Here is a 14,023-nt window from a genome sequence, read left to right as displayed (position 1 = left end):
TTTGTATAGAATTCTTTAAGCAGGAAAATAACTGAAATATAGAAGAGTTTACTCTAGAATTTTTAAACCAAATTATTAGTAACTGCAATTATTCTAATTAAATTGTACTTTTAGTAGTTTGCGTCTGGAATTGAACATTAAGAAAAAAAATGCTTTAAGCAAACATTTCTTCCTGATACATTTAACACGTCTATTGAGCCAAGGTGGTTTCTGGTTGAAAGATTTTAAAAAATCCTGTCGGGGTCTAACTGGTCCATGAACCAGGGACATACTAAAGGGGTAACTACTTTTCACACATACACACACACATAAAAAAAAAAAAAAGAACATATGAATCAAAATTAAAAAGTTCACACTATTGGTTCCAGAGAAAACTAAATGCTTACCTTCCTTGAGCAATTCTCCAAAATAATATAAACATTCTCAGGATCTTCAAAACAATGATGAAACCTCACTACATTTTTGTGAACAAGATTTCTGTGAACATCGATTTCACGGGCAATCTGCAAAAGAAAACAACGTGCTTTCAAGAGTTCAATTATTCAGGGTAGCTCATTAAATAAGTTTCACTTGAGGGATATAATAGTACATATTTAAAACATAGAAAGGAATTTTAATTACTTTCAGAAGATTATAATCGTAATTATCTGAAAATATAGATTAGAATGGAATGCTTCAGTTTAAGGTCCCACGATTATGACTGTTAGGCTAAGGGACACTGATTAAGGTGAATAAATGAAGGAAAAATTGGTGGAATGAAAATATCGGAGGAAAACGTGAGTAACCCCGAGAAAGCCAAAAGGACACGATGTTGTCCGCCACAAACTAAGTTGGCCGGGGATCGAACCAGGAACATCACGTAGCAGAGGTAAGCGCTCTACCACTGAGCCATCGCGTTACCAACTGAAAATATACAAAATCTGTATAAACATTTAGAAATTATAACGTTAAATGAATTAACATGGCAATTCTAATAAGGAGTTGATTTACATACAATAATTGGCAGCATCCGACATTAACGTCCCTTATGAATATCCATATTGGATATCTGACAGAATGACTTCTGAGTGTGCACGACGTGAAGAAACATTTCTAGAAGTACGAAAAAAAAATGGAACAATCTTCAAAATCCCGAAGTTAAGAACGGTGAGAAGATTCTGAAACGTGAAGTCGAGAACTCTACCTTAATGAACATAAACCATTTCACAAAATATTTGCAAAGAAAACAGAAAATCTTATTTTAACTAGAAAAACTTGGACGGTTCAGTGAGCATATAATTCGCTTTCAGCTGGACATAAGAAAATATATTATATATATATATATATATATATATATATATATATATATATATATATATATATATATATATATATATATATATATTAATCTTCTAGAAATAATAAATCGGTTCGTTACTCTCTTTGGGCTGATGTTGAAGTGACAAAACAAAAAACAACAGTCTTCGTTCAAGTAAAGTTGTGTTCTTTTTCTTGTGCTGTTAAGCGGAAGATTTCTTTGCTGGAGAAAATTACATTATATTCTTTCAGAAACGAAACGATGAAAGCTTACACTGACCCAGAAAGTAAGAGGTTCAAATGTAATAAGATCTTTGGATTTGTCGCAATCAAGTGCCGTTGCTGGTTTAAGTATTGTATTGGTGAAGAATCTACTGCACCGGCTGAACAGTGTTGCCATCTCAATATAAAATAGTTTTTTCAAATGACATTACGTCAGATTACTACAAATTTCAACTGAACATATCAAAATGAAAACTTAGAACACCAGGTTTATTATTCAGTGTTGCAAACTAATCATTTATTGTATCACAAACATCCAAAGTTTGGAAGCCTCTAACGGACATACAGCACAACGAAGATGCACAGGATAAGGCACATCGAAAGAACCTTAGCGTTAGATACCATGGTCATGGTATGACTTGTTTCGAATGAATGGGAGCCATGGTCCAGGGCTTGAAAATTTAGCTCTTTTTAATGCTTTATTTCGAGAAAAAAAATCCTCAGATAAGTATCATACCTAGTTGCTTGTATGGTTTGTAATAGATGTGTAAATTATTTTTCCGTTTACAGCACTTTGATATCTCAAACTGTTCCGGAGATATGATGAACATTGCTGAGGTTTGCAACAGTGCTTAAATCATGTAATTGTGACAACTTCTTGTAGTAAGAGCTACTAAAAGCCATTGTTGAAATGCTATAAAAGAGAAGGGAAACTACAATCATTTTAAATATTTTCCACAAATACGCCATTTTCAGCAGTGTTGCACTTTAATTTCAAGGGTGAATATCTCTCCATATTGCTTTCTGTTCAAGAGTAAACAGTAGACTGTGTTGTGTTGGGGTTTAGCGTCCCTTTCAACACAGAAGTTATATAAGATCTGAACATTGTTTAATGTGAAATTCGTACCATATGAGCTCCGGCCGGGAATCGAATACGGATCTCGCACGCCGGAGTAAACATTAAAGACAACAGGAGAATGAGTTGTACTTTTGCTTAATATACATATTTTAATGTACTATGTTACATATATATTCATAAATTTCTTGCATTCAAACATGAATGCTTTTTGTCAGTAAAATTCAGATTGTTTACGAGAAAAATCTTGCATAGCCAGGATTTGAACCCATGTTAAGATTAGCACGCGATGATTTTTTAGCATTTTCCGTTTGTTTCTGTTACTGTTCTGTTCACGGTGTACTTTCCACAGGCTTTCATCTCGTATCAAATAGTATGTCAGTTTTTACTTTTATCCTTGTCTCTCTGTCATATTTTATTATCATTGTTTTCTAAATGACGTCCAGATGGTGTATTTATATTAGAGATTACGCACATTGCTCTGTAACAGAATGAAGGGAAAAGAGATTTCCTTTCTAGGGATATCCGAGGGATGTCAGGACCTAGGTTCAACTTTTTGAACGTAGTCTCTGGAAAACTAATCCATGTTTTGTGATCACAAGTGTACAATGTACAGCATCACTAGTTTAATTAGGATTAGGAATTGGATTTCTGGGCTGTCGGCATCTAAGGTCATTTAGCCCGTCACGTATGAGGGATGACTCCCTCGACGATCACACTATCAGAGGGAAAAGGTAGAAATATTGGGAAGGAAGGGAGCGGCCTGGGACCTATATGTTAGGTACCACCCCAGCATTTGCCTGGTGCGAATGAGCAAAACTCAGGAAATATATCACTCAAGATGGCTGCTTGAAGAAGCTGTTACACTTTGTCGACCGAGTGCTCCCACCGAAAATCGAACACGAGACCGCTCACCTCAAAGGCTAGAGCGTTAGCGAGGGCTACTAGTTGAATTCCATGCACGTATAAGAACAAAAGCTTCTCAATGGAAAATGCATGGCAAAGGTTAAAAGAGAAACTTTAAATAATTTCATTTCAATTGTTATTCTGTTGGCTTCAATTTCCGTGAAGTAGGGTTAATCATGGACGCCCAAAGGAGGGCAGGGTGGGACCCGACCCTTGGCTCACGAAAATTTATACGCAATATAGCAAACCACGTATATTAAATACCAAACTCTACATAGAAACCATTGAGATGCCCACTAGAAAGTTTTCTTCGAGCGCCACTGGGGTTAATCCACAGCACTCGAGTACAAGAAAGCGATTTAACTACGGCTGGATTTTAGGATATTTTTTTTCTGTCACCTATCAGTGAAAATTATTCACTCCATAAAGTTTAAGTTCAGTAACCAATAACAATGCCTGAGAGTTCATACATTTCCCTCTTTGAACATTAGAACGTTCCCTCCCATGTTCTTTGTATCAACTTAACTCTCAGAATACAGATAATGATATTGACTATTCATGCGGGGATCCAACGCTATTCAAGTATCCCACAACACGCATTCGAACAACGGTTGTATCTGCTAGCGTCTGTGTTAATAAGCGTTAAATGCTCCTAACAGAGTCCCTGTATTTTGCTTTTCAATTAACTAAACACTCCTAGCTAAGCACACGATTTCTTTTTTATGTCATTTTATACTAACCATAAGCCTTTATAAAGTTGTCGTATATACACTGAAAATATAGAACGTCAATCAATGAAAGAAACTAGACTTATTTCTTTAAGCTCAGAGAAAGAGAAAGAGAGAGAAAGAAAGAGAAAGAGAGAAAGAGAAAGAGAGAGAGAGAGAGAAAGAGAGAGAGAAAGAGAGAGAGAAAGAGAGAGAGAAAGAGAGAGAGAAAGAGCTGGGAGATTCTTCAAAGCCGCTTTACTAAACTACTTGAGCTACATTTACCAAAGGTACTCAAATGGTAGAAAAATGAACAGCTGGATCAGGAAAAACATTCATTTTTGGTTCTTTTGGGACTTTTATTGAATTCGCCCTTCGAGATATTACATATTATATATATTAGTTACCTGCAGATAACGCCTAATCAAAATAAACACGTTATCAGTTACTAGCAAGAATGCTCGTTCTTCACACTGGGAGAATACATTTTTACTTTGGTCACAAAGGACACCAAAACTGTCACCAATCAACTTAGGGAGCCCAAACACTATGAATTCGACACTAATATCGGCCAATCTCTATTTTTACGTGTCACCATCTTCCCTTACGAGTACTAATGAGGGCTGAATTTGGATTTAAACTGCATCGGAAGTCACTGTTCGTCTTAGTGACCCCGACAACTATGGATTCGACACTAATATCGGTGATTTTCGATCCTTTTGATATACCTCCCCCTCCCCTAAATTGCACCGTCAAAGTGAAATGATAGAAACCATCGCAGGCTCGAACCTCATCTATGTTGAAAAATTGATCGAGCTAGGTTCGGTAGTTCAAGAGTTAAGTCATAAGGATTAAGGATTTAGATTTCTGGACTTTCGGAATCTATGGCCACATTAGTCTGTCATGTTTGAGGGACGACGTCCCTCGACGAGCACACTATCCGGGGAAACGGAATGAAGAAAGCTGCCTGGGACACACATGTTAGGTACTACCCTGACATTTGCCTGGTGTAGGTGAGGAAAACCCAGGAAAATCTTATTCAGGATGGCTGGCCTGAAAAATATTTTTACACTTTTCCGACCGGGAATCAAACATGGGACCGCTTACACCGAAGACGAGAGCGTTAGCGACTACGCTACGCGGGGCAACTATTAAGTCACAAACGTAGACAGACAGACAGACAGACAGAAAGAAAGAAAGAGAGAGAGAGAGAGACAGACAGAAAGAAAGAGACACAGACAGACAGACAGAAAGAAAGAGAGAGAGAGAGACAGACAGAAAGAAAGAGACACAGACAGACAGACAGAAAGAAAGAAAGAAAGAGAGAGAGAGAGAGAGAGAGAGAGAGAGAGAGAGAGAGAGAAAGAAAGAAAGAAAGAAAGAAAGAGACAGACAGACAGACAGAGAAAGAGACAGACAGATAGATAGATAGATAGATAGATAGATAGAGAGAGAGAGAGAGAGAGAGAGAGAGAGAGAGAGAGGAAGGGGGAGAAAAAGAAAAGAAAAAATAAAAAGAGCAAAATTTTGTATATGTGAACTGTTTTATACAGAATACAAATGCCCCATTCATTCAGATTTCGAAAATTCTGTCCCGAAAGGCAGGAATTCCATCATGGATTTTAATATAACATGTTCCATAAATATTTTAATATCGCCAACCCCTGAATGTCAAGACGAAGTTTTTTTCCATGCCCTTAAAGATATGGATTTGTCATTTAATATCGTTGCCTCAGAGAAACAGATTGCACGACAGTCTGCAAACTACCGATACTATACTGGCACGCACATTTGGTTTCTAAAAATTTAGAGGAAAAAAAAATAATCCGTAGCAATTTATATTACAACAGTACTAGAAATCAAGTTATGTTTCTCCTGATTGCATGTCTACTACATTTGTGCTAAAAATATTTGGTTTGCGCAGAAAAGGGCCAACATATTCCTACCCTGCTTTACCTCGAAACATGTTTTTCCAGTTTTCTGGTTTTCTTCATTATCTATTTAACCACCAAATACTTTTTTTTAAGTATCATCTTTCTACACGGTTACGAAAAAGTAAAAACCTTTCTTACACGAAAGTGTAAGTAATATTGGCTACATCCAGTCTAATTGTCTCTTGATGCCTATCTATTAAAGTCTGTTGTGTATAGATGTCACACGATGCTAATTTACAACGGACCAAAAGATTGAAATACATTAACATTAGACGACCAAGTGTGATCGAGAGAAGCTAAACAGTTGGTCTTTTTGTCATCCTCAAATCATGCAACAAAACTAAACCAAATCACTTTAGTTTTGTTATTGTGTATCTTGATCTTGACAACAAAACGCCCCCCCACACACACCTACCTAGTATGGATAAATTGAACTGACTTTTGTTGTAACTTATTGATGTACACTCATGTCCAAAATTATTGTCGCATATCTATAACTGCCTTCTTGTAAGAATATAATTTGATAATGAATTTGCAGGGTACTTTTAATATTGATACTATATGTATAATCGGGAAATGTATATTTGTGGTAAATTTCATAGGAAAATAATTTTAAATACGAAAATTATAATGAGTAAAATAAAATATTACTAAATGGACAAGAAAATTTTATTTTCGTTTTATTGTTCTTATTTACTGCTCTTTTGACATGAATTTGCCAGATATGTCTTTGCCAATTATACACATACTAACATTGTAAGAAATACCCGGCGAATTCATTATCAAATTTTATTCTTAGAAAAACATATTTATAGATATGTGACAATAATTTTGGACATGAGTGTACATTATAACACTGACACTAATGAGTTCCTTATTGCGAAAAAAATAGCCGTTCATTGATTTTTTAAGCACATGTTTATTCTTAGTACACACTGCGTTTACAACTTGGCCAATCAATGTTCTTGTAATTTACTTTCTTATGCATCAAATAACTAACGTTTAAGAATACGCTTCTTCCATGGATCTTCCGTATAGCAATCATTGTTATTTATTTTTCTTCCTATTTATTTATTTACTAGCAGCGTTCACCCCGCTTCGCTGCGGTCACCCCGGAACGCAATAAACGTTGTTACTTAGATAATTTTTACTTTTTCGCTTTCAAGTGATATGATAAAAACCATAGAAGATTGCAGTAAATGTTAACATTATATCGCCTGTCATTTATGTTAACCCGCCCCGCTTCGGTGCGGTCACCCCGGAACGCAATAAACTTTGTTACTTAGATAATTTTTACTTTTTCGCTTTCAAATTGCAGTAAATGTTAAAATTATAGCGCCTGTCATTTATGTTAACCCGCCGAGTCACATGGTCATGCGGGTTGCATATAAATACGTTTATTTTTACCTATGATGAACTAATAACAAAGGATTTGTACGTATGGACACTTGAATTGTCAATTATCTCAAGACACTGGTAATTAAAAATTAAAGTGATATGATAAAAACCATCTAGGGTCCAAATCCTAATAACCCCCCAAAAATGAAAGAAATTGGTTCAGCCGTATTAGCGTGATGAGTTCACAAAGGATTTGTGCGTTCTCTTTTATATATATAGATTTGCAAAAATTTACTTGAGTCCGAACCCGAAACTGGATGTCCCATAACTTAAGAATGCAAGTGTTTGCACCCCAAAATACTATCTCTAGCAGGGTTGTCAAATTGGGCTACAAGTAGTGCATTGGGCAATTTTTTAAGTGCCCTGGCTACCAAAATTTCAAACTGGCCGACACGTTACTTTTTGGGCTACTTTTAATTATCTGCAGGCAAGGTCGGACCCAGGATTTTCTGAGGGGTGGGGTCACCAATAACTAATACTACATTTGAATTAGATTTGTTTTTTCTTAATTACTTTAGACATCTGTGGTGGATAAGGAATATTGTTTTGCTTGGTGAATCCTTTTGCTTCAACCTTCAGAAAATCGACTTAAAACTGCTTACTTTTAAGCCCCGAACGGAAAAACAACGGCAGAAAGTTTCGGAAAGTGTTGCTATTTTCACTGCTAGTTTCTCATTTTAGATAGTGTATACTGTACCTACAACGAAGAGGGGTGCCCCTGTACCTCCCTCAATCCGGCCCTGTGCAGACAATAACTCTAAATGTGCTACTTTTCTATTTTTATATATGAAATCACGAATTATTAGTTTTATTTAATACAATAAAAAAGTTGTTTATTATATAATTATTTACAATGAACAATAGCTTTACTAACATGTTCGATATTACTTCAATTTTGTTTTAGTACTTTTTTTAAATCTCCGGATCTGGCAACACTAGACTTTCGTTAAGTTTTTGTTGCTGTCTTAGTTAATCTCTGGGCCTGATAGTTATGATGAGCTTTGTAAACCTTAACATTGCAAATTTGTGTTACTGTATTATCCATATTAACGTAATCCGTAAGTTATGTTTTACAATCAATCTTCGAAAATTCACGGCTCTCAGTTAAAGAAGTTAGCAAATGAATTCAACAAGTGAGGGATAACAATGAATTAACTTACTGTAAACGTTGTAAACTAGGTACCAGAGCTTAAGCAAATATGTCTCCTTGAAAATCAGAAAGGTCGTTCATTTTCTACTACCACCGCCTGCCGAGTTCATTACACACAGCGGTTCTGCTGCAGCTGACGCAGTATAGAGTTTGACTTAACACACCACCGCCAACAATCCAAAATTGCAGTCACCGCCTGACCATTGTCAACCCAAACATCTGACGGCTGACATATGATATCTTACGTTTGGGCTACAGATATTTCAAAATCCGCTACTTTTCGAGCACAACCTCGCTATATTTTAATCGTCAGATTTGGCAACGCTGATCTCTAGGTCTATCAAGTTCAGGCAAGATGAAACTCGTCACCGACTTCACAGGATATACTGTGCTTTTATTATTATTATTTAATTATTAGACGAAAATAAAATTTAGAAACAACAAACTAGAGAACACTGAATGCAAATATGCTGAGACAAGTGAGTATTGTGAAATTAAAATCTGACAAGTGAGGTTTACTTTTCTTTCTTTCTTTTTCTTTTTTTTTTTTACTTTTATAGAACAAAACTTAACAGGAAAAAGAAAAAAAAACTATTCAAACTGCTCAACAGTAGGCAAAAATGTTTCCACTCACCTTTTCTTTATGATGAGGTTTGGTTATCCGATTCTTGGGAATAATTTTCCCTGCGTAAACAATATTCGTTGTAAGGTCGATAAGCTCGTGGACTCGTGCAAATCCTCCCTGCAAAAACAAAAGAAAACCAGCAATTGAAAAAAATGTTGAGTGCCACGACACAGAAGACTGATTCTTCTGCAACAAACCACTTGTTTAATGGAGAAATCACATATTGGAGGACACATCCAAATGAACATTTTTCTCTCAAATACTTTCAAACAAATAAGTCTATTTATCACATGCTCTACAACAGAACATCTGTTGCACAGAATGTGTATATATAAGTTTTAACAATGGACTTATCCTTGCACAAAATACATGTTGCAAATCAATTACTGATGAGTCTAATATTCATTGGTAACAAAATTGTATTTATGTCTTTATATACAATCCTGAATTTGATGTTTGAGGAAGTGTCAGACTTGCGTTAACCCTTTTTGGATTTCCACTTTTTGAGGTAAATTATCGACTTTCAGTCAAACAGCTACCTGCTTCCTTACCATTTATCGTAGGATCATGGTTCATCTTTTTTTTTTTTTTTTTTTTTTTTTAAGAATAGAGCATCCTTTTAAACGCTACTACTCGTTTGTCCGTATTATACACCAGAAACAGAAAAAAAAAAAATCAGGAAAAACTGGGAGTTTTTTCGAAAAGAAATTTCAGAAATTTTGCGCCCCTGTGGCCTGTGCCTGGCTCCACATATGGATAAGAAAATTTCTTGAAAAATACGTAGTTCTGTACATGTTGCAATGTGTGTGCAAAATTTCAATTTGATTAAATTAAATTAAATCTTTGTTTTACGTCCCACGGTTATGCCGGTTAGGCTAAAGGAGACTGTGATGATGAGAAATGAATGAAATGGTGGAATGAAGAAAGTGGGAGGAAACGGGAGAACCCCGAGAAAACCCACAAGCACGGTGTTTGTCCACCACAAATTCCACACGGCGCGAGCTGAGATCGAACCAGGGACCCCAATCACCGGAGGTGAACTCTACCACAGCCACCGTACCCCCAAATTTCAATTTGATGTCTTGAAAACAAAGGGAAGAAAAATTTATGAAAGTCTGAAGGTGTCCCGTACCTGGGGTGTTCTTCGGCCCATGCTTGTCTTGACCAATAATAATTTAAAAAAAAAAAACCTCCTTAGATGTCTGTTATAAGACCTAAATAAGAGGGCAAAGACAACACTATGCTATGGTAACAAAATATTAAACTGTATTACTCTGACTGAAAAGGCTTGAAAAGACTTAAAATAATTAACGATTAGTAGCAATTTTACAGTTCAGCGCTAGTTTTGTTCAATCCACTAGTTTTTAAGACCAGAATACACGCTTAGTTGATGGTGGGTCGATGGTAGGTCCTCACTTCGATCCCAGGCTGTGTGTCATCTATAGTTTTGATCTACAGTTCTTTAGTTTTATTTCATCAACTGTTTCATTATTGCTTGCTTGCGTTCCGGATAAAGTATGCGGAGGCAATTTACACTTGACTTACTAACGATCAAAAATGAAATAAAATGAAATTTTTCATTTTAACACCCCACGATTATCGTCTCCTTTAGTCTAACGGGCATGATTAAGGCAAGTGAATTAATATGAAAGAATTGGTGGAATGGGATGTGGGAGGAAACATGAGTACCCCGAGAAAACCCACGGACACGATGTTGTCACCACAAACTTGCTTGGCCGGGGATCGAACCAAGGACCCAATGCACCAGAAGTAAGCGCTCTATGACTGAGCTACCATGCTCCCTACTAACGATCGACAATGGGAAAGAATGGTAACCAGAGTATATTTCAGGTACCATCCTGGCATTCGCCTGTTCATACTGAAGAGAGGCTACAAAAAAATATGTAGGATGGCTTGCTACCGAACAGGGCCGTGCCGTGGGGGGGGCGAGCGGGGCAACGGCCCCGGGCGCCGCAGTAAGGGGGCGAAATATCGGGAGAAAAACAGGCAAAAGAAAGGAAAAACTACTTGGAATATATTGTATGGGGGCGTCGTATTATACTCTCGACCCGGGCGCTGATTTTCCACGGCACGGCCCTGCTACCGAATTCGAATCTGCGACCTCCCGACTACAAGACGAAGTTCACAGTTTGTCCTTGCTTGGTGTACGCATTTTGTCTACACAACAACTGTTGCACGGGAAATCAAAGATACGTTGAAATAATGTCCAACCTTGATCCTAAGTCTTTATAAGGCAAGCCACTGCCTAGACAGTAACTCTCAAAAGGTCCCAAATTATAAAATAACTCAAAGGCTTTATTTTCAGTTGTGATTCTATTCGTTACTATTTCTTTCAATTTACTCAATTTTTAATCATGATTAAATCATTATAACAATGAATTTACAGTAAATGTAATCCAAGACCATGTCTATTTAAGTTACGTTTAGAAGCATTGCATTTTTGCATCAGAATAGGACCTGACAATTCAAACATGGAGAGAAATACTTGTTTATTTTTTTATTTTATTTTATTTATTTATTTATTTTTTATGAAGAACATGTCTTTTAAATAAAATCTTATTGGCAAGTCAAGACCCGTCATTTGAGTCTATATTGCTTGATATTCCTTGAAAACAGACAACGAAAGCTTCACTCTTTCAAAAAGATGACTGCGAACAGCATGTGGTCACCGTACATGCTGTTACTTTCAAATACGAGTCTTGTGTCTCCTTTTATTAACAAAAGAAGTAAAGCTAATTAGTTCCATCCAACTCCAAGAGCCACTTTGATTGCATAACAAAGAATTTGAGCAAAAGACTTTACACCAAACGAAATGGTAGCACCATCCATTTTGTATGTTTTGTTTCGGATGTTCAATGTGGCAACATCGACAGAAAACCACGGGCCTTTTAAACCAAACAAAAAAGGAACAGCCTGGGGCTAGGGGACGGCGCCTGCATGCAAATCCGGTTCTTCCTTCCAAGCTCTTTGGCTTCCAGATACCATCACCCGCCTCGGCAAAGAAATTACGCTCTTGGATGGACTCGACTCAAGCACCAAAAAATACTTGAACACTGCAACATAAACAATACAAGAAGCACCACTCAAAGGAATGTGGCCTGTTCAATAACAGTTTCTGATAGAGATGTACAAATTCCATCTATTTTTTTTTCTCTGTTAATAAGAGAACAAAGTCTTAACTCCAATCAATGCCTGTCAGTTCTTCCATCCAGTTCGAAGATAACCTTTAGCTTATTCCAACTTAGAACCTGGGAGCAATTGAGCAATTTCCGAAAACGTGATCTTATGACAAGCATTCGCTGTAATTTGCATGAACACTGATTGACTGCGTGTTTCATTTCACACACTTTTTTAAGTACTCTTATGCACACTCAGCTGCTGTTTGAACTCAGACAACGTGAATGACAGCTACGTATATGAACTATATTCATTCTGTATTACAACTGGATATATTCACTGAAAAAATGTAGCCAGACAAAAAAAAAAAAAAAAAAAAAAGTGAGACACGTGAGAGAAATACAACATGGGGAATCGAAAACAATCATTCGGAAACTGCAAGATATTTAAGACGCGCGACAAAATAAGTTAGGGCAGTTCATCGGAATGAAAAGAAAGTCAACACGAAAAAAAAAAAAAAAAAAAGGAAATACAAAAGCACGAAATTATTAACTACAAAGGGAAACCAAGACAATGCATCTACAAATATCTTAAATTTTAACTTTCCTTACTTTTCTCGGCTTCCCGTTATAGCAGATAATACTTCACCATTATGTCCTTTCTTTTTCAGGTTATTTTTTAATATTACAACATAACATTTAGTTACAGAGGAAAACTAGAATTTTAGGAAAACCAAAAATGGATCAAAATATTGCAATATTGGCTAAGAATTAGTTTTTGGATCAGGGGTCACAAAATTTTTGAACGGCCTCTAAATAGAGTTTTCTTATTTTTTACGGAATAAGCACATCATACTGAGTTAACTGATAGTTTTGGTTTGACTACACTGTGTGTAATTCTCCAGATAAAAGGCCTACAAGAATATTTTTGATTGAAATATATTGGATCTTTTGAACAAACAATTTATAAACATTTGCTACAAACTCTTATATTAAACTAGTAGAGTGCTTGTTCTTCGCACGGGAAGAACAAAGTTTATGGAAAATATTGAATTTATATTATATATATATATATATATATATATATATTCTAGTTTTTGTAAATGCAAGTCCAATTTTGCTAAAATTATCCTCACAAGAGCTCAGTAAATTACTCCTAAAGAACTTTTCACAACGAAGACCCGAGTCAAATAGTTTTTTTTTTCTTTTTTTCTCCAGAAACAATGGCATCATTTATATCTGTAGACATTAGGCAAATGTTTAGTTAATCCTAGTCACTCCAAAATATTTTTAGATACACCTATAAATGTATTTTCTCAAAGTTCTGACCAACTGAAATCACTCTTTTACACTCAAAACTGGACATTGTAACTCAAAATGCATACTCCACAAACTGAATTTCACAAAAATCAACTTTGTCCTTTCTAAGTGTCGATTTCTTGTATGACATGCTCATATTGTGTAGCTCGACTGACAAACTACTTTCGACACTAATACATATTTCTGTTTCCTCTCTCATGTCTAATTTCACGGAATGTGCTAGTCCTATCGTAGCTATATATAAAACTACATGCACTGACATAAAATAACGGGTACTTCCGGTTAACGTAGAAAGTTCAAATTTGTTATGATTGTAGTTTTTCGGGACTAACGCACAGAAAAATTGCCAAATGTGAATATTGTTTAATTTTTAGGGGGGTCTAAAGGGGCGATGAAGTTCCCCATGTTATTTAAATTGTGCTGGAAAGGGAAGTTGAACCAACCAAAGCAAAGGAATTAGCAGAAAGGTGTA

The 14,023-nt window shown here is 36.1% G+C and overlaps 1 protein-coding gene across 1 annotated transcript in view; it reads right to left on the bottom strand.

Annotated features, from left to right (window-relative positions):
* The window catches only part of LOC145687821 (serine/threonine-protein kinase PLK1-like), a 168,263-nt gene that overhangs the window by 61,201 nt on the left and 93,039 nt on the right, over nucleotides 1-14,023 (bottom strand). Inside the window, exons 2-3 of the mRNA XM_081761256.1 lie at nucleotides 9,104-9,211; nucleotides 387-503 (exon numbers count right to left, since the gene is read on the bottom strand). Coding sequence (XP_081617382.1) covers nucleotides 387-503; nucleotides 9,104-9,211 — 225 coding nt within the window. The remainder of the gene's footprint in view (nucleotides 1-386; nucleotides 504-9,103; nucleotides 9,212-14,023) is intronic.

This window comes from Thermobia domestica, chromosome 6, assembly GCF_964235325.1.
Source record: "Thermobia domestica chromosome 6, izTheDome1.hap1.1, whole genome shotgun sequence".
Classification (NCBI taxonomy): domain Eukaryota; kingdom Metazoa; phylum Arthropoda; class Insecta; order Zygentoma; family Lepismatidae; genus Thermobia; species Thermobia domestica.
Note: the sequence above shows the minus strand (reverse complement) of the source record. Positions and strands in the feature narration are given on the sequence as shown.